General features: G+C 32.3%; 1 protein-coding gene and 1 pseudogene across 1 annotated transcript; one reads left to right on the top strand and one right to left on the bottom strand.

Moving 5' to 3' along the window:
- Positions 1-156: 156 nt before the first annotated feature.
- On the bottom strand, positions 157-2533 carry LOC111287812 (putative WRKY transcription factor 53). The gene is made up of 3 exons (XM_022878483.2): positions 1716-2533; positions 1425-1553; positions 157-1018 (listed from the first exon to the last, which is right to left on the bottom strand). Exons 1-3 carry the CDS (start codon positions 2045-2047, stop codon positions 373-375), a joined length of 1107 nt encoding a protein of 368 aa, XP_022734218.1. The 5' UTR covers positions 2048-2533; the 3' UTR covers positions 157-372.
- A 2459-nt stretch (positions 2534-4992) lies between these two features.
- LOC111287802 (RNA polymerase sigma factor sigE, chloroplastic/mitochondrial-like) lies at positions 4993-27923 on the top strand (annotated as a pseudogene).

The following is a 27923-nucleotide window of genomic DNA, read 5'->3' as shown; positions in this document are numbered from 1 at the left end:
CATTGGTAAATTCTTTCTGGGCCTACTTCAATTCTCTTTTGGTCTATTGTTTGCGTCAGATATTGCAATGTCAAATTGATTGAGGCCGATGCTCCTAATTTTTGCTGAGATGGTAGATTTGAACTTCGGGGTTTCTAAATTGGAACAAATCCTCTATGAAAAAGTTATTTGAAATTAGCAATATTTGATTTCATTTAATCGGAAAAAGTTACACCTCACGGGTTAGAAAAGGAAAAAAAGCAAAAAAAAAAAAAAGTACAGTCTTCATCTGCTATAAGAAATCTATCTGACAGGACCATAAAATCCAACTCTTGTTTGTTACTGCTACGTGTATGCAGTGAAACAAAAGTTTCTTGGCAACAAGGCTTATGATTAGGGAAAGAAACCATGGTTGTCAAATGTGAAGTTTGGATTGAATTCGGCATTACCAAATGGGAAATCCAAACCAACAGTGGGATAGTTTGCTGCTGACGTAGCAGCTTGGATAATCTCAGTGAGCTGAGGCTCAGAAGTTTGAAAATTAATGTTTGTTTGCCCATGAGTACCGTTCATCCCTCTTGGACTTGGAGACATAGAGAAATGCTTAGACCCTGATGTTGCAGGCGATATAAATGAAGGTGAAAGATTTCCCGCCACATTGTTGTCAATCACAGAAGGTGATGAAAAGACAACATTGTTTTCAACCTTTATATCGGACATTGATGAAGGATAAGGGAATGAAGGATATGTTTGCTCACGACTTATGTCTAAGTCTTGGGTTATAAATTTAAGGCCCCTCTGGAAGCTCAGACGTAGATCTTGTGATTGTTTCTGGTTATGCTGCTGTGGTTTTATGCAAGTTCCTTGTTCTAATTGATTTTCTGAGGGTCCTGGGGGAGGCATTACATGTGAGGCTAGAGTACAAGTGTGCCTTCCGCGGTAAATAATCTCAAAGATTGCTGGGTCATCATCTGATCTTTGTACTTGCTTTTTTGCCAAACAACCTTGGACATTTCGGTGGGTGCACCTGTAGTAGCCTCTGTAAGCAAGAAAGTATGGTTATATATGCTAGCATTTTACATAATAATATGATCGGACAGCTAACTGTACGTTCATTGATTACCTAGAAGAAGAAAAGAAGGGTAAAATTCAACTAAACCTTGTCAAACTGCTCTATGTATTTATATGCTGTTAGGCAAAGCTCAATTGCATGTATATGCGGCCGACCAAACATTTAATTATAAATTGCAAAAAGGAATATTGCTTTAGCCATTGACCCGTTGACACCAGACAGGTCAGATTTTACAATCTAAGACTCTGTCAAAAAGGTTCTGCATTCTTTAGAGTCGACGTGGACCAATATAAACTGCTAATTGCTCTCACGGAGTATTACTTTGATATATACAAAAATATATATAGAGTGACATAGACTTGAATTCGCAAACCTTGGATATTTTGCTCCGAGAATATCTTTTTGTCCATATTTCCTCCAACTGAAGCCATCATCAAGAGGTCCCTCCAGCGCTGTACCTGGCGTAACTCGTACATGTTGTTTCCTTATTGGCAGAGTTTTTCTGCAACATAAAAATTTCCAGACATAATTAATCCGTTGTATCAAATGACTGGATAAAAATCAAGGAGGTCAAGAATTGGCCAAAAAAAAAAAAATCAAGGCTTGGTCGACGTGAGTTGAGTTGAGTTGTATCTTTATAAAGTGCTTGTGTTTTCATATATACCTTTCCTTGGAGGCATCTTTGAGATCCTGTTCCTTGAAATCACGGTCAGAGTCTTCGCTTCGGGGGCTTCCACTACGAGAAGGTGGTGACTCCGACATTCTGATTGCTAGTCCTGAGGAGGGTTGTGGCTCTGCTGCCAAAGAGGTAAGATTGTAGTTCAGCATTGAAAGTGCCTTCTGATAGGAAGCTTGGATCTTTTGGACTAACAATTCGCTAGTTTCATTGGAAGAAGAAGGCACATTGAGATGGACTTGGAGTTGCCTGGCTAGCTCTCTTCCTTGTGTTAGCTCATTTATCAGACTCTTTTGCTCCCATTCTCCCATGTTCTCCATTTATTGTAAAGCAGACAAAGAAAGAGGAGAAAATAAAAAATTTTCTTTCCCAAATTGCACGACCAGTATGCTATTTATGTGGCATATATGCGTATCAGTTCATTTTAGACACGAGGACAACTTTTCATCACAAAAAGCATGAATGAACACAAACCATAAAACAGCAGAAAATTAGATTTAGTTGAGAACGCAAGCTTGATGAATTAGAAGCTGAACGCATAGAAGTAAATGAACTAGAATCCGCAATTCAGCTGAGAATATATATTTATAACTCAAAAGACCAAGACAAAAGGTTGCTTTTTCTGCTTTTTTTTTCTTGTACTAGAAAACTTGGGAGCTTAGTATAAAAAAAACTTGGGGCTGACGAGGCAAAGATTGCAAAAGGTTTCCTGAAAATAAGTAAAATATATCAGAACCCTATAAGGGTGTGATGAGGTTTTGTGGGTTTTTGGTATGGCTCTAAGCTTAAAATCTGTGAAGATAAATAAACAAAGGGAAAAAAAAACCTAAGGAGAGCGGAGAATATGGGTTTGTGATTTAAGTGACACCCCCTTTTGAATGAAGAAAAAATGAGGGAAAGAGAGAATCAAAGGAGAAGTTTGACTGCAAGGAAAAAGTTGAAGGGGGGATTTTAATTCTTCATTGAGACCGGTCTTTGGTCATAGAAAATGAGGTTCAAAATGGAAGGAAAGTCCAACTGCTGACCCTTTCTCCCTCACACAGTAAAACTTTTCAACTTTAAACCCAACAAAATCACCATTTTATACTGATTTGTTAAGGTTTTCACTTAATTGGAGCATGCTCCAGATTCATTACAATATTCTTAGCACCTAGACGGAAATAATAAACCAAAAAGGAAGTCAGGGAAGAAGACCAAGAATCTTCAAACTTAGCCAATTCCGCGTAATTTCTTTTTTTTTTTTTTTTTAGTTCTTTTAAATCAGGAAAAAAAAGAATAAAAAAACACCACTTATAATAATGATGAAATGGTGACGTTAATTGTCTTACGTTATTTGACGGAAATAATTTTTTTATTGTTATTCTACTAATATTTTGTTGAAAGTAGCATCTCAACGTGGAAAGTGAGGTAGTTTTTTATATAATTTAAAAGATTTTATTTATCTAACAAAAATTTTGTATAATTTCTGGAAGGATACTGAGATTTCCATCAAAGTAAGGAAACAACGCGACACTGGTTCCTTGAATTGATAACCCGGATAGCTTCCTCGAGGGATCCCCTCGTGTATTACTTTTTTTTTTTTTGACATTAATTATGATTTGAATGGTCTAAACGACAAATGGTGAAACGACTCCACATTTTCTTTTTTTTTTTTTGGGAAAAAATAAACGTTATTCCTTTCCGGTGGGTTAAGATTAGAAAAATTCATCAATGTTATTGTTCCATAAGTCTTTTTAATGTTTTGTTTGATTCATTAGTTTTTACGAGATCCAAAAAAAAAATATATATATATATTAAAATATTAAAAAATTAATATTTTAATATTTTAATACTAATATTATATTAAAAATATTTTAACAATAATTTAATATGTTAAATTAGATCGAGTTGGACAGAACTTAAAATTTTGTATTTAAAACTGAATTCACGAATTGATTTATTTTAATTCATGAATAAATTTAATTAAAATTTCTAAATTAACATCACCAAAATTTTTTTAACTAGTAATTGCATTATTCAAAGAATCACTAGGAAAAATTACTATAATATAGAGTTATTCAGTCATCATTCTCATGTAACACCTTGTTAACAAAACCAACAGCAATATTCTTTACATTCTGCCTCCATTTATGAAATGTTAGCTTTGATGTAATTTTCTAAGTCATCAAAATTACTTCAATTCAAAATCAAACAAAAATGGTAAAAAAAAAAAAAACTTACTAAAATGTTTTATACTTAAATATATATGTATATATATATATTGTCTTTTGGAAGTTCAACAATTCAATGGTGGACTGCTTGGACCCATTCAAATTCAATGATTAGAAAAAAAAAAAAGAAACAAACGTTCCTTTTTTAAAGCGATAAAAACCAGTTTTTAAAGATTCAGAGCCGCAAAGGGAATATTACAAGTGTTCTAGACGTTGGTTCATAGTTCAGACGAGCGGTACATGCTCGTGGACCCAACATCCGGTCCCGCTATTGGACTTGGACTCGAAGGAACAGTGCGGTACCACTATTTGCTAACTTCCTTTTTTAGTAACATATTAAAATTAAAATTAAATTGAGGAAAAAGTAACTACTTTGGTTTTTTTTCTTTTTACTAAGAAGAGTAATTACTTTCAAATAATAGTACAAAACACATTTTTATGACTTATCAATAGAAATTTTTATTTACATTTTAACAGTAAAAAACCAGATTTCATGAGATAAAAAAGGATTATATCTTTAAAAAATTATTTTTATTATGTAATTTAAAATTTAGTAATCTTTATATACATAAAATAAAATATATACATATATTTCAATGGATTAAATTTACTTTGTCACAGAAATTTTCTTCATTTGTATTGCTTTCAGCATTCAAATAAAAATTTTGAAGCATTTGAACAAAGTTTATAATTATAGAATCAATTTTCACACAATCAGTATATATTAAACATTTGAAGTATTAATTTTTTCTATAGACTTATTTAATGACGAAAAGGAATTATTTTATGAAAAATAATTATTTTAAGTATTATATCAATATAAAAGAGTACATCTATAAGATTATTTTAAAAGTAAATTAAATCTAAATAAAAATGTAAAAATAAATTTAATTCTGTAGACAAAGAAAATTTTCAAAGATAAATTTTTGATTGAGAAAAATTTCTCTAAAAACAAAATTTCATCCTGGATTGAGAAAAATTTAATCAACTGCTGAACAAAAACAAGTTTAATAAACTCAAAATATTAGCAAGGGTTAAATTCCAAATTTAAGGTTGAAAACAACTTTATTGTGGTTCATTTTTCCCGGAAACTCCACAATGATCAGATTTTACAAATTTCAAATGGCTATAATCAGTCGACACGTCATGATGAGCCATGGGAGTCCGAGGCGATCACAAGTACTGGGTCCCGCAAACTGAAAGTGAAATGTTTCTTCCAATAAGAATCACCCACGTTTACCAACGTCATCCAGCAAATACCGTAAAATATCTACTCTACCACTCTTTTCTCGCCACGCCATTTCTTTTTTCTGCCTTCGCCGTGGCCACGTCATCACACTCCTTCTATTTCTCTCTCTTTTAATCTTACTTGTCACTTTCCTTGACCTTTGGATTTGAGCACTGCCTCCATCTGGCCGTTGATTTTGCAAATGAAATAATTTGTCGACACCGTAATTTTCGTATTTATGATTCTGTAGCTTTTGGCATTTTGGCAACCAGGAAAAAGGCGCCGGTTTCTCAACCCCACGGTCCGTGTTAACTTAGCAACTCGCTTTTGTTCTGTTCCTAAAGGTTTGTTTCTCTTTGCATGGAACTGATTAACGTTGCTAATTGCTTATGGATGATTTCAACTCATGCTAGAAATGTACCAGAGACAATCATGTTGCTAAATGTCTTTCCTATGACATGAACTAGATTTTTGTCTTATGTCTAGTTAATGTTTGTCTGTTCATGGATTTTTTTCAATGGTTTAACTTTGATTTGGAGCTACCCATGTCTAAATCGTGTCAAGTAGGAGTGACCCTTATGGGACTTAATGCTTTGATTTGCTGCAATACTTAGAAAATTAGATTTGTAGAATGATATTGACCAGTTTAATGGAAGTTCTGTATTGAAATTTTTGTGTGATCAACGCTTGATATAGCTGCTGAGCACAAATACTAATTCTTTTGAATCAGAAAACTTGTTTCATTATGTCAAATCGATGAATCTGTGCTTGTTCTAGCAAGAAAAAATCCATTAACTTAAGATCCCAATTTTCATAATTTCTACTTCTTTTTGTGTATTTTACATGCACCAGTACTGTTGCTGATGCATATGGTTGGTTGCAGTTTTTGGACAGCCAGAAAGCTTTTGTACATTGATTAAATTTTGCTGTGACAATTTGGTATGGAAGTTGTCAGTGTTTCTAGCTCAGCTACCCAAACTCCTCTAGGATTAAGCACAAAGTTTTCTACTCAATTGAGAAGGCCTTTGATTGTTGCATTTAAAGCTGATAAATCCAATAATACAGCTCTAGTTATGCCTCAGGAACATATTCTTTTGCCAGTAGAAAAAGCTACGGAGAACCCAAAGAGACGAGGAAAAGCTAAAAAGGCTTCCAAAACTGTAAATTGCTTCTTTACTGATGAAGGTTCTCCGTTTTTATTGGACGTAGATTACAATGAAGCTGCTGCCAACTTGAAAACATTTATAAGCTTAGCCCTGTAACTAGAACATCTGATGTAGAAGAGGGAGAAGGTGAGATCAAAAGATGCCAGCAAAGGCGAAAGAGGTCTAAAGAAAGTGATGAGAAAGCAGCTAACTATAATAATCAGATCGTGGTTAGGAACCAGACTGATAAGAGTAAAAGATTGAGTCTTGATAAAAGGATTGAACTGATAAAGAACAGAGAAGAAAAGCTTCTTGTTTCTGTTCGGAGGAAAAAGAGTATCGAAAATGAAAGCGAGAAGATTGATGGGCTTGTCAGGGACTATTCATCTTCAACTTTTGTCAGCCTGGACTGGAAAAAGATGAAGATACCTCCAGTTGTTGCTTCTACTGAACATACTTGGTTGTTTAAGTTACTGCAGACCATGAAGTTATGCACCTTTTCAATCGATGGCAACCTTCACTTTTCAGTGTCTCTTATTTTTGAAACTTTGATGTGCCTGCCACTAAAATATTTCGCTAAAACTGTAGGCGCTGCTTCAGGCAAAAGATTACTTGCACAAGGATTTGGGTAGAGATCGAACTGAAGATGAATTAACTGAGGCAACAACTATGAGTGCAGCTCAAGTAAGAAAACATTTAGAGGTTGGTAGGGCTGCTAGAAATAAGCTTATTAAGGTAATTCCTCTTCCGCCACCAATAATGCATACCAGTGTTTTAAATTTTATTTTTTTTTTAAAAAACCTAATTGTAGGAGGTTTAGTAGAATAAACATTATTCATTTTATGCTACTGATGCTGATGTACTGCTACCGTTCCTTTCTGTGCTGAAACTTGAAAGTCATTTTTCAAGTTTTGATAAATGTGCAACAAAGTTCTACACATTCCTTTTAATTAATTTCAAATAGATATTTCTTCTCGTTTTCATATGACCATATCTAAGGATTTTTGTTTTATACCAATAATGGAAACCAAAGTTTGCTTATGAGGGTTTCTTTTGTGTCGTTCTACACCAACCCACTCTGGCACAAACAAATTTAACTTTTTCAAGGAGGAGCTCTGTTTAGATATCCTCATTTTAAAAGTGGTTGCATAGTTCATGGCTAAGTTGTAAGTATTTTGGCATTGGCTGTCAATAATAACTACTGAGCGTTATTGCTTTATTTGATGCAGCGTAATCTCCGGCTTGTTTTGTTTGTGATAAACAAATATTTTCAAGATTTTGCAAATGGCCCAAGATTTCAAGACCTTTGTCAGGCAGGAGTTCACACGCCTGAATCAAGGCATAACATGGTTATATTATCTTAAAATAAAATTTTAAAGTAATACGAAATTTAATCTATAACTATTGAACAACTCTCAAATATAAAAGGTTCTCATCAAGTAACATAGTTAGATAACAAGTCTCCAAAGGTTTAAAATCGAGTATTACAACTAAAATAAATAATACTTCATAAAATCTTATATTTTTAAGTAGTTTTCAAATGCTCGATTCTTTTAGCTTTTCTCAAGCTAATCATACTTATCATTCATAACATTTGTAAAAGAAAAAAAAATAGAGAATGAGTAAACCACAGTTCAGTAAGTAAAGGCTCACACATCTTATCAGATCAAACATCGTTTCATATATGTTATATAGATCATTCAAAACATTTGTCAAATCATAATGTCAAAATATTTCAATATCATCGTTCTGTCAAACATTTTATAAATTCATAAATCATTGTAAAATATGTTACTATTCAAATATCGTAATCAAACCAAATCATGGATCAATCATTAAAATCATCATAAGTCATCATAATCATAAATCATCATTATCAATCGTTTATCGTTAGCTACGGTCACTACTATAACCTGTGATATTGGTCGTATCGATAATTTTATCCTCATGATCATTACTAATTATTATAACCCGTTAGCTAGGGTCTTACGCTAACTACTATTATCCGTTAGCAGGGTCGTATGATCATGTCTTTACTAACTACTATTACCCGTTAGCCAGGGTCGTAGAACTAATTCTGGTGTCGATGATCTCACTTTTCAGGGATGTAAAAACATAGCCATCACAAAATCATTCTTTAAACATAAATTATTTTCTCATTTCATTCATAAGTATGATCCATCATTTATATAGAGAAACAAAAAATAATTATATGTTTGATCATATTTTCATACACTGAAAATAATGAAATAAAATATTCATTCATTTAGAAATATACATATATACATATATTCGAAAACAAGCAAAGTATGTGAGATTCTACTTACCTTCTTCTGATTCCACCACCTAATTTTTCTCCCTCAAAATTTAGTGGCCTATTCAAGATAATTCAAACATAACAATAATTATTCAACCCATTTGAGGCCACTTATACCAAAACAATTAAGTTAAACAAGTAATAACTCGAGTAATTAATTTTGACAGAGTGCGTTACTTTCACTAAAATGATCATAACTCAATATATCCAATTCAGAATTAAAATATTTTTAATGCGTTAAAAACTAGACTTGACAAGCTTTCTAACCACATATGGCCCATCTCGTGATTCCTTGTGGATTAATTATAACAATTTTTGAAATCTATGTCATATGCTGCTGCCAGACAGCCTATATACTTTTTCTTAAAAATTACGTATTTATTCATAAGTAACTCCAAATTCAATTCCGCTTATTTCATTGGAAAGTAGACTCAATAAGCTTTCCAAACATATATGGCTTAATCTGTAAATCCTTGTATAAAAATTAAAGGAAATTTCGTAATTACTCCTTACTGCTACTACTAGGCAGCCTGCACATCCTTAGGTAAAAATTGGATAACTCTTCATAAAGAACTCAAATTCAATTCCCGTTTGTTTCATTAGAAAGTAGATTCAACATGCTTTCCAACCATATATAATAATTATAGTAGTATTTAACCCTTTAATACAGAATATAACCTTAATTCATCACTATATACACAAATTCATATCAGGATTTATACGAAACAAAGATTTTCCTTTCTATTCCAATCAAAATTTTGTTTCAGCAATAAATTCACATTACCAACTTTCTCAACACTTAATTTGACCCTAATTAAAGTTTAAATCATCTACCCAAAGAGGGATAATGGAAACCCTAAAATTTTAAGATTTCTCGAGTATAAATTACATCTTGAGACTTAACCATCAATACTCATAAATTGAAAGAGATTATTTACTCACCTCTAACAGATAATTTCTCCTTGTAGATTTGTTTTTTCCCTTCACTTGGAATCCTTCAATTGATCTTTTATGTATAAGAAACATATGAGAAATAAGTTTCTATTTTTCTTTCGATTAGTCGTGATTGAAAACTGAAAAGTTAACTCTATTAATAAAAAATTGGATTATTTATTAATAAGTTATCTGCATTTCTCATTCTTTATTAAAGAATCTCCCCATTTATAAAAATACTTAAAATAGTCCTTTTTTTTTTTTACGGGTGTTACAGGAGTCAAAGAACTTATTACAGCCATTGATCGCTTTGAACCAAGAAGGAGATTCCGGCTCTCCACATATGGTCTTTTTTGGATTAGGCATGCAATTATACGTTCCATGACATTATCAAGCTTCACACGTGTTTCATTTAGACTTGAATCGGTATGTTTTCTTCTTACTTAAGCATGGCATAATTTCCTGTTCCTTATCTTTAAGAAAACATTATGATTTACATCAATCCTGTTAATTTTCATGTTAAACAAGCAGCAATATTGACACTTGACAGCCGTTAGATTTGGTGAAAGAGCCAAGGAAAGGAAGATTATCAGGCTTTTATGAAATAGTTCTCTGTATTGAATGGTGGAATTTATTATTGAAAACTTATATCGTAACAATTAATTTGACACTTTGCAACCAAGCAGTTCTCCTATAAGAAGCTAACTGCAAGCAGATGATAGGATCATGCTTGGAATACAAATAAATCACAGTGAAATAGTAGTGGTTGGATTTTCTCAAAAACAGAAAAAAATAATGATGGTCGGATTGATATGCATATTCTGTTTGTCATTTATGCCAGTGACATTTTGATTGTGCCTTACGCTGCTAATTTTTGGCTCAAGATATTTGCCTGATAGCTGAGCAGTAACCATCACTGCTTCTTTTAGTAGAGATATCTGCTACAACTATCTACCTGTTTACTTGATGCAGGTTAGAGTGGAAATCCAAAGAGCCAAACTTAAATTATTGTTTGAACTTCATAGAGAACAACAGAAGAAGAAATAATTGAAAAAGTTGGGATCTCTCCTGAGAGGTACCAAGAAGTAATTAAGGCCTCAAAACCTGTCGCCTCTCTTCATTCAAGGCATTCAGTGACACAAGAAGAGTTCATTAATGGAATCACTGATGTTGTTGGTGTTGGAGGTGATCACCGGAGGCAACCAGCTCTTCTCAGGCTTGCACTTGATGATGTGGTAGGCATCTATCATCTCTGAACTTGCAATCTCTCATTTTAGTGTCACTAGAAGAGAACTTCATCTTTAGGTCTGTCTAGAAATGATACTCCTATAGCACTACTTTTCCTTTCAGAAAGTTTAAAATTGTTTTTTCTAATGTCAAATTCTGGCCAATTAGCAGCAACGCTTACATTGGAAAAGCTATAGGTTAACAATCTCCAAGTTACTTGCACTGTGTTTTACCATTTTTGCTGTATTATAAAAGCAGGGACTCACAGTCAATAACTAAAAATCTTGTCTTTCTGTAATACCCTAGCCCAAATAATAATTGGGTTAGACTAATACTAAAGACCATCAGTTTATTAAGACATTATTTAGTAAAAGAAAAATAGCTGAAGTATTAGATGAAAGAAAACCTAACTATCGTGAAACAGAAAGGAAATATAGTTCTTCTTTCTCATCTTCCTTAGGGTTAGAGATTATAAAAAAAATCAAGTTGGAGATTCACAAACAGAGGCTACAATCAAGTTAATCCCTTAAAGGTGAGTACATGTCCTATTTTTATTTAAGAAGAAATATCAATTTGATTGCTACTATTTGGAGTTGAAGTTTTGAGAGAAAAATCAAAGAAAATCATGAAATCCTTCATTAATCTTGAAGATCTATTTGGGTGGGCTTTCTTTATTTCATGTTCTTAAGATTTATTGATGATTATTGAATGGAGTTTGAAGGCTGAAAGTAAGGATTTGAGTTTTTAAAGATTGAAGGAGAAATTTTATTTTTGGATGAGATGTTGTGATCTGTAATAATGAATTAAAATAAAATTTTGTATTAATGAATATATTATTGCTGTGATTATTATACATCATTGGAAAGCATGCTGAATCTAGTTTCGAATGAAACAAACAAAAGTCAAATCCGAGTTTTCTATGAAGAGTTGTCTAATTTTAACTTAAGGATATGCAGGCTGTAAGACAACAGCATTATGGTTTGTCGTAACAATTTTGAGACCGCCAGACGTAAAAGATGATGTTTTAAAATCGAGAAAAATAAAAAAAGGAGAGTCGCCACCAATCTTTGTTAGGGTGTGATTAGCCACCCAAAAATTTATCTTTTTAATAAAACTATAAAAACGGGCTTAAAGTTTATCAAAAAGATAAATTTTGATCTACAAAAAATCAGGTTGGGTTCAGGAGTCGGTTATGTGTGAGGAATGATTAGCACCCCCACAATGCCCATAAATTGGTACCATTTAATTATGCGCTATTTTTGATGTTGGATAAAAATGGTTTTAATTTGAAATTTAACATTAATTCCCTTTATTTGGAAAAATAAAATTTTGCTAAAAATTTTTATTTAGAAATATTGAGAAAATCTTTAAGTTAAAGAATTATCTTAAAATTCTCCAACATCTAGGCAGAATTTAAAATAACTCTTTTTGCTTAAGATTTAACACAATAATCCATAAAATAAAATAACAATCTTTATAGAAAATAATTGTTAGTGACTTTCCAACATTTAGGCAGAGTACCAAGAGTTATTTCTGTCGTAATGTTATTTTTATTTTTTTTATAATATCACAAAAAGATTTTTTTTTTTTTAGTATTATTCTTTTTTGAGTATAAAATATTTTATCATTGAATAGTAAATTAAAGAGAGAATAATGTAGATAATTATCGATGATAACATGCTAACGTATATATACTAATGAATGTCATGAGAAATGAAATGCAACTTAATAGTTTGGTTCTTAAATATAATGAGACCACTCCGACTCTCCAACATCTAAGCAGAGCTTAGGTGCGACTGTTTATATTTAAGATCCAAATTTTTTATTATACTTTTTATTCATTAATTTTATTATTAATGCGAATTAAGAAATCGTGTGAAAAGACTAACGAAGTAAGATTTTCTAAATACCCCATCATCTAGGCGACATTCGGGAACAAATTGCTTCAGATGAAATTTTCACATGTGTTCTTAGGATTTTTAAGAGGTTTTGAGTAAGGGCTTGAGTAGAGGTTTTGAAAGTTTGGTTTTAAGGTTTAGAGGGTTTTAAGGCTTGAATTTTAGGATATGGAAGGTTTAGGGTTTTGATTTTAAAGTTTAGAGATTTTAGGGTTTGGATTTTGTGGTTTGGGGTTTTGATTTAAGAGTTTGGATTTTAAGGATTTTGGATTTTGAGGTTTGGATTTAAGAGTTTAAAGGTTTGGAGATTTTGGATTTTTTAGGGTTTTGGATTTTAGGAGTTTCGGATTTTATGAGGTTTTGGATTTTTAGGGGTTTTAAAAACTTAGAATTTTGAAAATTAAAAATTAGTGTTTAAGGTTTAAGTAAAATGCGAACATCTTTAAAAATCTCCATCATCTAGGTGAACTTTCAGAGCATGTTCAATTTTTTATAATTTTTGAAAACTAATTAAAAATTTCTTATGTGTTTTTTTTTATAAAATTTTATTCATAATAATTCTCCAACATCTAGGCGGAATTATTTTTTTTTAGAAAAATATTTTTATTCCCTCTAACATCTAGGCAGGGAAAATAATAATAATAAAAAATATTTTTTTTGAACATTTTTAATATATTTTTAACTATTATTTGTTTTCAATTTTATTATTATTAAAACAATTAAACATTTATTCTAACAAATTTAGAAATTTATCATGCATAAATATAAAAATATACTTAAAATAACAAAAAAATAATATAAAAAAATTAGAAAATTCAAAAAAATTTTTTTTTTTACCTGAACTGGATCGGTCAACGGTCCGATCAATGCTGGTCTGGATCGGTCTGACCGATACTGCGGTCCAATCAACGGTTCGGATCGATTCAGATAGGTTCACTGACGATTCGTCTGGATCGGTTCAAGGTTGGCTGAAGCGGGTTGGTTTGTGAGAATCTCGGGTTAGATCCGGGTCCACGCGCGGATCCTCCTAAGTTAAAACGGTGTCATTTTGGAGTCTTTCCCTAAACAACGTTGTTTTGAGTTTTGTTTTTTTATATATAGCTGAAATTTTTTTTTTTGGTTTATTCTTTCTGCGTTTTAGAAAAAAAAGGAGAGAGAGAGAGGGAGAAAGCTCTGGGGGAAAGGTCAGTCGCCCGCCGTCCGATCGTCGAAGCACCGCGTCGGCCGCCCCCTGGTCCACCATTGTTGGTGGTCAAAAATTTCAAAAAATGATCAAAAAGTTATTTTCGACGCGATCTTCCAAATTCGAAGTCCGTTTTACCAGAAACAACCCCGATCGGTATAGATCGGGGCTTGAAGCTTTCGATTTCTTTTCTTTCTTTTCTTTTTTTTTTGAGAAACTGACTTTTTGTTTTTTGGTTTTTGCAGGGCTTGCTCGACGCTGATGGTTCCTTGTCGTAGGCGAGGACTGTGTTATTTTTGGTTTTTGTTTCTGTTTTTACGTTTCTGTTTTGGGTATTTTTGAGGGTGTTTGGGGTTGTTGAAAGAAGAGTTTGGCTTGGTGTTTGAGCTGAAAATGAGAGGGTACTGAGGGTAGTATGTCTCGAGGATTTGCAAAGGGGTTCTGAGAGCTTTTTTTGAGAGGGGATCCGAGAGAGCTTCTTCCAGAACTTGAAGGGGAAATGGCTGGAGATTTTTAAGGGCTTCAATTAGGGGGATCTAGGTGGCTCTAGGGTGGTTGAAAGGGAGATGGTCAGGGGGTTGACAGAAGGTTGTAGAGTGGCTGGTCGGGGGTGATAGCAGCGCTAGCCACCCTACTTTTTGTTTTTTTTTTCTTTTTTTTATATTTTTATATAATTAATAATTATTTTTAAATATTATTATTATTATTAATATTATCATTAAAATTAAAACAATAGATTCAGACAAAATCGGTGTCTACAGCTGCCCCTCTTTGCACATTACTGAAAATCAGGAATAGGGCAAAGACAAAGACAACGATTTTGTCCGAAAGCAAATCGTAATTTTTTTTTTAAAAAAACACAAAACGATTGAGATGATATCGTAAGTCAAAAAATAATGAATCGATTGAGATAATATCACGAATCGAATTTATGCCCGGAGGTCTTACAAATCATGTCCGAAAGTCTTACAAAATCGATTGGGATAAATCGTAAGTTAAAAAATAAAAAATCAATCAAGATAACACCGCGAATCAAATTTATGTCCGGAGGTCTTACAAATCATGTCCAGAGGTCTTATAGAATTGATTGGGATAAATTGTAAGTTAAAAAATAAAGAATCGATCGGGATAATATCACGAATCGAATTTATGCTCGGAGGTCTTAGATATCATGCCCGGAGGTCTTACAGATCGATTGGGATAACACCACAAGTCAAAAGATAAAGAATTGATCAAAAAACATTGCGAATTGAATTTATGCTCGGAGGTCTTAGAAATCATGCCCGGAGGTCTTACAGAATTGATTGGGATAACACCGCAAGTCAGAAATAAAGAATCGATTGAGACAACACCGCGAATCAAAATTATGCCCGGAGGTCTTATAGAATTATCCGGATGTTTTAAAAATCATGCCCGAAGGTCTTACAGAAATGATTGGGATAACACCACGAGTCAAAAATAAAGAATCGATTGAGACAACATCGCGAATCAAAATTATGCCCGAAAATCTTACAAGTCATGCGTGAAGGTTTTATAAAATCATGCCCGGAGGTCTTATAGAATTACTCGGAGGTCTTAGAAATCATGCCTGGAGGTCTTAGACATCATGCCCGGAGGTCTTACAGAATTGACTAGGATAATATTGTAAGTCAAAAGATAAAAATCGATCAGGATAACATCGTAAATCAAATTTATGCCCGGAGGTCTTAGAAAATTATGCCTGAAGGTCTTACAGAATTGACTAGGATAACACCAGAAGTCAAAAGATAAAGAATCGATCGAGATAACATCGCGAATTGAATTTATGCCCGAAGGTCTTACAGCCCGGAAGTCTTAGAAAATCATGCTCGGAGGTCTTAAAAATCATACCCGGAGGTCTTATAGAATTGACTGGGATAACACCGTAAGTCAAAAATAAAGAATCGATCGAGATAACATCGCGAATCGAAATTATGCCCTGAGATCTTAGAAATCATGCCCGGAGGTCATACAAATCTCAAAATCTTTGAATGCTTCTCATAATCAGAGGCAATGAAACTTTAAATTTTGAAAATCTTTTAAAACATGAATTTCGCCTGATCAAAAATTTTTGAGACTCTAAAGATCTTTTCTGAGGAAGGTTCCCTTTAAATAGAGGCTTTGAAATCTTGATTGAAATTGGTTCCTCTTAAACAGAGGCTTTGAAATCTTGATTAAGAATGGTTCTTCTTAAACAGAGACTTTAAAACTTTAAAAACATGCCCCAATTTTTTTGTTTTTAATACTTATAAAGTTGATAAATGCAAACATGATACAAATGTCTATTCTCATCAAATGATGCTAATGAAAATGTCGATGCAATTGTCAATGTCGATGTAAGAATGCAAATGCTTAATACATTTGACTTTTTCACAATGTAAATGACAATGTCCTTTTCATGTAGATGCCCCTACAAATACCTTTTCTTAGAATACAGATGCTATGATGCAAATGCAAATTCTTCTTATGGTGTGAATGCAAATGTCTTGTACAAATGTCAATGCAAGTGATGCAAATACCAATGTCTTTCTTGTGATGTAGATAGAAGCGAAGCAAATGCAAAGACTCTTCTAGCCCCTTTTTTTTTTTTAAATTTTCATTATTTTATTTTCACCAAAAAAAATAAAATGATCTCAGTATTATTTGCAAAATGCTCAAATAATCTTGAAAATTTTCAAAAGTGATCAAAAATTACCCCACCTAAAGTATCTTTGCAATTGAATGAAAAGATTTAAAACTCAAGACTTTTGAATCTCTTAAAAATTAATGATTACTATTTGGAAGGCTCATAGGTGAGGTAATTGAGAATTCAATTTTTTTCACTGGTGGCATATCTCATGTAAAGCTCGACGAGGGTTGCCAGGATTTCTTTTAGGCTCTCAAAAGAGATAATTTTTTAAAATATTTTTTATTGAAAACGTGATACTCCAATGTGAGTCAAAATTAACCATTTCTTTTCAAACAAGATTTGAGAAGAAGATAAGGCTGGTTTTTTTTTTTTTTTTAAAGGAAGGTTTTTAATGGGTACTAGTCCTTCAAAAGGCTTTGTATCGAAACCTTTTATTTTGGATAGAACCTTAGAACTATGAAATTTATTATGAGGCCTAAAAAATGACTTTAGCTTTAAACTGCCCTTTTGGGGTTTTCACCTTAAAGCTATATTTTTTATATCGATGAAGAATTCGACAAGTATATACAAATTCAAGGATATTGCTCTTCAATCCAAGTATCCACATTTGATCAAAATGGGCTTTTCAGGGTGTGTAATATAGGCTGAGGTTAAATGTTTTGAAAGAAAAGATACATAGGCTTAAAATATGTTATTCAGGGTGATTAGGCCAAGGATCATGATGAACATTCTCTGACTTTCTTCTTTTTTTTTTTTTTTTTGAAACATTTGGCTTTAATTTCAGCAACTTTACTCACCTTTTTTGTTTCCTTAAATTCTTATTTTCAAGGTACATATTTTCTTTTTTTTTTTTTTTTAAATTCTAATTGAAGCTTCAGATTTTTATCTTTAAGGTTTCTTTGTTTTGCCTTAGAAATACTTAACTTTATCTTTGGCTATTCACTTTCTTGAATCTTGAAATTTCAATCGAAGCCTTGTTCATTTTTTACCCTAAACTTTCACCTCCGAAGGGCATGTTAGATGCTTTCAATATCGGATACTTTTCTCAAAGTTAATCTTGAATGTATATTAATTTTTCCCTTAATGTAGAAAATGATCCTTGGCTAGGGTTTATTTTGGAATAAAAAAATTAATAGGCTCAAATGGGTAGTAAATGCATAATTTTTATGTACGAGAAAGATAAAGAAAGATGGCCATTCATCATTTCAAATATGATCGCTTGGCTAGAAGAGCAAATCATTGAATATGTCTATTTTGTTTGTTTTTTTCCTTTTTTTAATTTTTTTATGCCCCATCCTTTTTTACTCAAGGTTCCAACGATGACCAAGTCGTATAGGATCGATCGCATAACTCAAAAAGGCTCTTTGGGCTCTAAAATTTTTGGCATTTTCTTGGTGAAAGGAAGAGAAAAGGTATAAATGTATGAAATAAATTGTCTTAGACAGAAAGAGATTCTTTTTTCTTTTCAATATGCCTTAAGACATGGAACAAAGGTTATTTAAGAAAGAGGCTCAAATATTTTTGTATCTATGGTCATAGCAAAATTTTGACACACATTGAATTATCAATTGAAAAATTTGAAAGAATATATGATTTTTAAAATTCAAAATAAACTTTCAAAATTAATCTCTTTTATTCTTTGCCAAGAAAAAGATTATCGGCCCTTTAAGGTCTGAACTCAAACTCACATTCCCTGAAAGGTTATGATTGATGAGTCTAAAGTGATTAAGGACATGAAAGTATTTGAAAAGGTGTGGAGGTATTTGATGAGCTTTTTTCTAATAGTAATCACCATTTCCTTTAAGAATCTTTTTGTCTTTATTGCAAAAGAAAATTTTTTTTTCTCTTTTTTTTTTTAAAGTTACTTATGTGAGACTTTTATCCAAACAAATGCATAAAGAGAAAATTTCATGAAAAGATCTAAAGTATTTAATTATTCCAAAATAAGTTAAATAACTCCTAGAGACACAATGCATATGTCCTACATACATAAAAAAAAGAAATCATCTTATCCTGATTTTTAAAACTTGACTCCTCCCTCTTCATCTCAACTTCTCACATTTGACAATTGAATGGAGTCAACAACTTTCATTGCTCTATTACCTCTGGAGTCAGAATACCATTCTTGATAAGATCTTCAATCTTTTCTTTTAACTGTCTGTATTTTTTAGTTGAGTGGCCAATTGCCCTCATATGATAATCACACTTATTATTAGGATTGTAACTTCTTGCTGATGGATTTGGTGTTGTTTTCAGAGGCACAGGAGTAAGATATCGATATTCTATTAGCAAAGGCAAAATGTGAAAAATAGGGATGAGTAATTTCTCTTGATCATTCCTTGGTCTCTTTCGATTCTTTGTTGGTTGGGTGGTGGATTCAAATGTAGGAACAAGATCATAAATAACCACTTGAGGATGAGAGTTTGCTGAAAAGCTCAAATGCTGGCTTGGTTGGTAAATATATGGGTTTTAAGAGATATGGCTTACGGTAGGGTGATGGGGTTGATAAGCAAAATAAAGATTGTACGGGATAAAGCTATTAGGTAGATGCTTATCCAGTGTAACTGTTTGTACCTCTTTTTTATTCTGTTTTGATGTATTTTCTTCTTCAATGTCTGTCACATCTTTTAACTTAATCCTTCCACTCTTAGTTGCATTTTCTATAATTTCACCAGAAATCACTATGTCTAAAAAAGTTTTAGAAAGATTCCCAATCATTCTTTCATAATAGAGAGTGTTCAAAGAATTGACAAATAGAACAGTAATTTTTTTTTCTGACAAGGGTGGTTATACTTGAACTGCTATGTCTCTCCATCTATGTGCATATTCTTTGAATGTTTCAGTTGATCTTTTCTTCATGTTCTGTAAGGACAACCTATCTGGCACCATATCTTTAACATGCTTGTATTGTGCTAGAAAAATCCTAGCTAATTCATTTCAAGAGCAAATCTTACTTCGATCTAACTAAGTATACCATTTTGTTGCAGGTCCAGTGAGACTATCTTGAAAGTAATGGATCAGTAATTTATCATTATGAGTGTAGCCTGTCATCTTTCGACAGTACATGGTAATGTGTATTAAAGGGCATTTCATTCCATTGTACTTTTCAAAACTTGAGGCTTTAAATTTTGATGGAATAACAAGATTAGGTACTAGACTAAGTTCACTGGCGTCAACATTCTCGTACACATAATGACTTTCAATTGCTTTCAGTCTGCCTTCCAACAGATCATACTTATATTTCATCACTATATCTTTTGATGGATTTGGCACGCCTTTCAATTTCTTTAATTCTTTATGATCATCCACATTAGGCATAGTAGTGAAGTCATGAGGAGTATGCCCAAGATTGACATTTGTCTGAACTGATGGTAACTTGGCAAAATGGCCAATACAAGGTTGATGAGTTGTTGAAAGTGTTTGTGACACATGAGGATCTTGAACACATGTGAACCTAGATGGATACAATGGTGTCTAGACAGCTGTTTCCTCTATTGTTCTGTGCGTTTCAACAACTTTTTTTTCTTTTGTCAATTCCACTATCATCTATTTTAATTCTGTCAGTTGTCTGTTCACGTTTTATTGCATTCTAGTAACTGTTTCATCGATCTCCCCTTGGGTCTTTTCTACTCTGTCCATTTGACTAGCATCTTCATTTTTCATGATTTTGATATTGACTCGAGTGCTATAAGTGTGCAGACTCAATTGACCTCGTTTCCTAGGATAGCTATCCTTGAACCTTTTATTAAGCATCAGAAGTCAGAAATGCACAACAAGAATTTTGTTATAAAAAATCTGTTGGCTTTGAAGATTTAATAAAAGCATATTCACAATTATCATCTTTTATCTTTAACTAGCATGAAAAATAATGAATTCAAACAGATGATGCATGATGTGTAAGCCAAATTTTATTATTATTAAGAAAGGAGAAACTCGAGTTCCATCATATATTTTGACTGGGTTATCTAAAGACATTCTTTTCTATTTCAAAAGTTTGGTGAAAACATACTTGTAACCATCATTCTTTCTTACACTCTTTTAGGCATGCCAATAAAATAAATAGATGCATCAATTTATAAAAAATCTAGCTTAAAAGAAGTTTCCATTCATTTCTAAAAGTATCAAGTTTACACATTATGAACCATTCTAGGGTTAGGGTAAAAAAGTACCAGATCTGCTCTCACTTCTCTTTGTCTCATCTAAAAAATAGTTGACTATGATTACTAGAAAAAATAACTCTTTACTTAAGAGCTTTTTATTCATCATCCTGACTAATTTTACTGTTACCTGTAGCACTACCTACCATTTCAGCATGGATTAAAGAAGGGTTCTTGTGAATAATTGGCTTTATCTTGGCATCAAAATTCAGATATTCGACTTTCATCAATTCTTGTACCCTATGTTTCAAAGCTATGCAGTCTTTCAGAGAATGGCCCACAATACCAAAATGGTATTCACATTGGGTATTAGGATTATACCATTTAAGAAAAGGTGGTTTGCGATGTTCAGCAGGGATAGAGGCAATGAAGTAGTTCTCTAGAAGCAACGAGTATAATTCTGTGTAAAACATGGGTATTGGATCAATAGGGGCTTTTCCTTTGATGTTACCAGAGTTTTTCTGTCCTGTGGTTGGTTTACTTTGCTAAAAAGGTGCTGGTATAATTGGTCTTAAGGTGAATTGAGAAACTCTGGGTTGAAGATCGGGTCCAAAAGGTAGTGGCGGGATAGCATGCTGAACAAACGATTGTAAAATATGAGATGGTGGATATGAGTCAGGTGTGAAATTCTTGGTGGTTGTATGAAAATTGGGGGTCTAATCCTAGGTGCTTAGAAAAGAGGTTAAAAATGGTCATAAGGAAGATTTAGGTATGGGTTAGGACTTGAGATAGTTGCTGATGGTTGTTTGAAGCTAAGTGACTCCTTATTGGAAATCAAACTCTTGAGCTCAATCATTTGCGTGGTTAGTTCACCCATTCCTTTCTTGAGTTCACCTAAACTTCGATCACTGTTCAAATCACCCAATGCTTTAGCATACTCTAGCAGAGTGCTGGAACTAACGGGAGCCAATTGACCTTGACTTGACGGTAGTGACAACGGTCTTTGAGGAGGAACAAACTCAACTTTATCACTACCTCTAACCATTTCTATCAATTGAGCCATTTGTAGTTTCATCTCTCGAAGCTCAAGCCATAATTTCTCTTGATTCAACTTCAAAGCACTAATCTTTGCTTTCAATTGATCTCTCATTTTCGTCACTCTGATTCTCACCAAGATAGACATTTTATTCCAGAACTTAGACTAAAAATTCTAGACTATTACCCTTATTAAATGAATATCACAAAAACAATAACACACAAAGTATGTTTATGAACACATGAATATGAGAATGTCACGAAATGCATATATACTTATGACAATGAATTTTTATATGTATAAAGACCCAAATAAAAATTTTCATCAACCATGAATGTGTATGCAAAAAAAAAAAAAATGCAATGTTATGTTGCAAGAATGGTGGGATATGAAATGCAAATGTATGTTCCATACGACCTTATTATTCATGAATCTATATGCATGAAATGCAATGACATATTTATGTGAATGATGAGATGTATTCCTATGACTAATGTAGCATACTTGTATGGAATGCACGGACTTACTGTATGCATGAGATATGTATGTATGAAATGCAATGCATTTGTTGCATTGGCTTAATAAGGTAAACACTGCCTTAAAATACGTAACGAGATAGAATGCATGCACTACTTATCAAAAAGTGCATGGGATGCATGTGCATGAAGTAAAATACGTGTGTTACCTATTAATATGGATGGGATGGAATGCTCATATTATCCTATTATAATGCGCATGGGATGAGATACATGTATGATGTATGAAATGAGAAAGATGAAATAAAATATGAAATTTTTGTTTTGAGAAGGAAAAAAAAAAGAAATAAGGCTTGAAATTTAGTCTTTATTCAGCCAATAAACAAAAGATTTAAGAAAAATCTTTAATCTTTGAAAATGTTCTTTTGTCTTTTTTTTTTCTTTTCAATGATTGACCTAAAATAAATACCACAGATTCAAATATAATGCACACAATCAAAGAATATATAAAATAAAAAAAATAAAATGACTCGAGAATTCAAAACAAACAAGTAAGACAAATAATATAACAACCATACAACCAAATAATATAATGTATAATGTCCTAATTTTTGGTAATTTTCTAAAAAGGTGGCATGGCTTTATCCTAGGCAGACTTCCTATGGCTCACGATATGCTGGGTTAGAATTTATATGTCTAAAGGTTCCCAGACTATTCCTCACATCATCGTCCATTATAGACTAGTAAGATTCCCTGATCCTCGCCCATTATGGGTTATTAACGGAAATGGTTCAATCTGAGTGAAAGTGTTTTGCTAGCAAATACAGAGGTTATCACCTCACGAGAGCGTAGCTACTTCACTCCCTCCTAAAAAAGATGAAGTCCAGGTATAGAGCTCATGCATGCGAGTGAATATGCAAAGTGTGTGCAAGGTAATGTATTAATCAAAACAACATGAATAAATCAAAAACAAAATCAAAATGAAATAATAACTAACACATAATTTATTTTATTTATTAACATGAAAGTTTTCAAAAAATAAAATAAAGGAAATTAGATTAAATATCAAATAAAATTAATTAAATCCAACCATTGTGAATAGCGCATAATTAAAATTTTGGCCTGACTCTCAAATAAGTCTTCAGTGGAGTCACCAAGCTGTCATAACGGTTTTGAGACCGCCAGACGTAAAAGATGATGTTTTAAAATTGAGAAAAATAAAAAAAAAAGTCACCACCAATCTTTGTTAGGGTGTGATTGGCCACCCAAAAGTTTATCTTTTTAATAAAACTATAAAAACGGGTTTAAAGTTTATCAAAAAGATAAATTTTGATTTACGAAAAATCAGGTTAGGTCCGAGAGTCGATTACGTGTGGGGAAAGATTAGCACCCCCATAACGCTCATAAATTGGTACCATTTAATTATGCGCTATTTTTTATGTTGGATAAAAATGGTTTTAATTTAAAATTTAACACTAATTCCCTTCATTTGAAAAAATTAAATTTGCTAAAAATTTTTATTTAGAAATATTAAGAAAATCTTTAAGTTAAAGAATTATCTTAAAATTCTTTAACATCTAGACAGAATTTAAAATAACTCTTTTTGCTTAAGATTTAACACAATAATTCATAAAATAAAATAACAATCTTTATAGAAAATAATTGTTAGTGACTCTCCAACGTCTAGGCAGAGTACGAAGAATTATTTCTTTCGGAATGTTATTTTTATTTTTTTTATAATATCACAAAAAGATTTTTTTTTAGTATTATTCTTTTTTGAGTTTAAAATATTTTATCATTGAATAGTAAATTAAAGAGATAATAATGCAGATAATTATCGATGATAACATGCTAACGTATGTATACTAATGAATGTCATGAGAAATGAAATGCAACTTAATAGTTGGGTTTTTAAGTATAATGAGACTACCCTGACTCTCCAACATCTAGACAGAGCTTAGGTACGACTGTTTATATTTAAGATTCAAATTTTTTATTATACTTTTTATTCATTAATTTTATTATTAATGCGAATTAAGAAATCGTGTGAAAAGACTAACGAAGTAAGATTTCCTAAATACCCTATCATCTAGGTGGCATTCGGGAACAAATTACTTCAGATGAAATTTTCATACGTGTTCTTAGGATTTTTAAGAGTTTTTGAGTAAGGGCTTGAGTAGATGTTTTGAAGGTTTGGTTTTAAGGTTTAGAGGGTTTTAAGGCTTGAATTTTAGGATATGAAGGTTTAGGGTTTTTATTTTAGAGTTAAGAGATTTTAAGGTTTGGATTTTGTGGTTTGGGGTTTTGATTTAAGAGTTTGGATTTTAAGGATTTTGGATTTTGAGGTTTGGATTTAAGAGTTTAAAGGTTTGAGGATTTTGAATTTTTGAGGGTTTTGAATTTTATGAGTTTCAGATTTTATGGGGTTTTGGATTTTTAGGGGTTTTAAAAACTTAAGATTTTGAAAATTAAAAATTAGTGTTTAAGGTTTAAGTAAAATGCGAACATCTCTAAAAATTTCAATCATCTAGGCGGACTTTCGGAGCATGTTCAATTTTTTTATAATTTTTGAAAACTAATTAAAAATTTTTTATGTGTTTTTTTTTATGAAAATTTATTCATAATAATTCTCCAACATCTAGGCGAAATTATTTTTTTTCAGAAAAATATTTTTATTCCCTCCAATATCTAGGCAGGAAAAAAAATAATAATAATAAATATTTTTTTGAACATTTTTAATATATTTTTAAATATTATTTGTTTTCAATTTTATTATTATTAAAATAATTAAACATTTATTCTAACAAATTTAGAAATTTATCATGCATAAATATAAAAAATATACTTAAAATAACAAAAATAATAATATAAAAAAAATTAAAAAATTAAAAAAAATTTTTTTTATCTGAACCGGACCGGTCAAAGGTCCGATCAACACTGGTCTGGACCGGTTTGACCGATTCTGCGGTCCAGTGGTTCAGACCGATTCAGATCGATTCACTGACGGTTCGTCTGGACAAGTTCAAGGTTGGCTGAAGCGGGTTGGCGGGTCGGTTTGTGCAGATCTTGGGTCAGATCTGGGTCCACGCGTGAATCCTCTTTGGTTAAAACGGCGTCGTTTTGGGGTCTTTCCCTAAACGATGTCGTTTTGAATGTTACTTTTTCATATATAGCTGAAAATTTTTTTTGGTTTATTCTTTTTGCGTTTTAAAAAGAGAGAGAGAGAGAGAGAGAGAGAGAGAGAGAGAGAGAGAGAGAGAGAGAAAGAGCTTTGGGGGAGAGGTTCGGCCGCCGCCTGGTCCACCGTCGTCGGTGGCCAAAAATTTCAAAAAATGACTAGGAAGCTGCTTTCGATGCGATCTTTCCAAATCCAAAGTCCGTTTTACCAGAAACAACCCCAATCAGTGTAGATTGAGGCTTGAAGCTTTCGGTTTCTTTTTTTTTTTGAGAAACTGACTTTTGTATTTTTTGATTTTAACAGGGCTTGCTCGGCGCTGATGGTTTCTCGTCGTAGGCGAGGACTGTGTTGTTTTTGTTTCTGTTTTTGCATTTTTGTTTTGGGTATTTTGGGGGGTGTTTGAGGTTGTTGAAGGAAGAGTGTGGCTTGGTGTTTGAGTTGGAAACGAGAGGGTGTTGAGGGTAGTATGTCTGGAAGATTTTCAGAGGGGTTCTGAGAGCTTTTTTTGAGAGGGGATCCGAGAGAGCTTCTTCCCAGAGCTTGAAGGGAAAATGGCTGGAGATTTTTAAGGGCTTCAATTATGGGGATCTAGGTGGCTGTAGGGTGGCTGAAAAGAAGTTGGTCAGGGGGCTGACAGAAGGCTGTAGGGTGGCAGCAACGCCAGCCACCCTACTTTTTGTTTTTTTTTGTTTTTGTTTTTTATATTTTTATATAATTAATAATTATTTTTAAATACTATTATTATTAATAATATTATCATTAAAATTAAAATAGTAGACCCGGACAAAATCGGTGTCTATAGGGTTGAATTACGAAATTCTTCTTAATTTGTATACAAGGATTTACGGATTAAGCCATATATGTTTGGAAAGCTTATTGAGTCTACTTTCCAATGAAAGAAGCAGAATTGAATTTAGAGTTTCTTGTGAATAAATATATAGTTTTTATTAGAAGGTATACATGCTGTTTGGCAGCAGTATATGACGTGGATTTGAAAAATTGTTATAATTAATCTACAAGGAATTACAATGTGTGCCATATATGGTTAGAAAGCTTATCAAGTCTAGTTTCTAACGCATTAAAGAGATCATAATTCCAATTTGGATATATTGAGATATGACTGTTTTAATGAAAAGAGGTCAGGCTGCTAGTATTAATTAGTTAAGTTAACCCTTGTGTAACTTAGTTGATTTTTGTATAAATACTCTAAAAAAGGGTTGATTAAATTCTGATCAGTTGAAATGATCTTGGATAGACCATTAATTATTTTGAGGGAAAAACTAAGTGGTGGAATCGAATGGAGGTAAGTGGAATTTGTTTTCAAATCTATGTATATATATATATGTTTTTAAATGAATGAATGTTTTATTTCTTTATTTTCGATATATGAAAATGGGATCAGGCATATGATTATTTTGTATTTTTGCTATGTAAATGATGGATCATGCTTATGAATGAAATGAGAAAATGATTTATGTTTAAAGAATAATTTTATGATGGTTACGTTTTTACATCCTTGAGAAGTGGGATCATCGATACCGAAACTAATTCTACGACTCTGGCTAACGGGTAATAGTAGTTAGCAAAGATATGATCATACGACCCTGCTAATGGGTAATAGTAGTTAGCGTAAAGCCCTAGCTAACGGGTTATAATAGTTAGCACTGATCATGATGATGAAATTGTTCATACGGTCAATGTTACGGGTTATAGCAGTGATCGTAACTAACGATAAACGATTGATAATGATGATTTATCATGATGATGTTTTGCGATGATTTTTAATGATTGATCCATGATTTGGTTTGATTATGATATTTGAATGATAGTATATTTTACAATGATTTATGAAGTGACATATTTTGACATTGATTTATGAATTTATGAAATATTTAACAAAACGATAATCTTGAAATGTTTTGATATTATGATTTGATAAATGTTTTGAATGATCTATATGATGTGTAAGAAAATTATGCTTGATCTGATAAGGTATGTGAGCTTATACTTACTGAGCTGTGGTTTGCTCATTCTTTTTTTACTTTTTCTTTACAGATGACTAAGTGATAAGTTTGATTAGTCTTGTGTGAAGCTAAAAGATAAATAGGTAAGATTACTTAATCGTCGGAGAATATGTTGACCAATGAGATTTTAAGAGGCAACTTTGTATTTTATATGGTTTGTATTTGGATATATAAAAATATATTATCAGTTGGATTAAAGATATATATTTTACTTGGTAGATTGTTTTATTGAAAAATTTTAAAATATTAAAAAAAAAAAACTTCATATTACTTTAAAATTTTCTTCGAAGTAATACGATCGTGTTACGTCTTAATCTCAGGGTGTGACACTTTTAGCTTGATTCTCTGAAGCCAAAGGAGAGCCTGGTTATCAGGCAGAGATATGGACTAGATGGTAAAGGTGATAGAACATTAGGAGAAATTGCTGGGAACTTAAATATTTCGAGAGAAATGGTTCGGAAGCATGAAGTAAAGGCGCTAATGAAGCTCAAGCATCCAGCCCGAGTGGATTATCTTCGCCCATACCTTGTCTGAATTATTAAAATCATCGGCTTCATTTACGTATTTTTCCCTAAATCCTTTTATTGGATTATGACC

The sequence above is a fragment of the Durio zibethinus genome, chromosome 17 (genome assembly GCF_047325235.1).
Source record: "Durio zibethinus cultivar Kanyao isolate XHJ-2024 chromosome 17, ASM4732523v1, whole genome shotgun sequence".
NCBI lineage: Eukaryota > Viridiplantae > Streptophyta > Magnoliopsida > Malvales > Malvaceae > Durio > Durio zibethinus.
The sequence above is the reverse complement of the archived record's forward strand: the minus strand, read 5'-3'. Positions and strand labels throughout refer to the sequence as shown.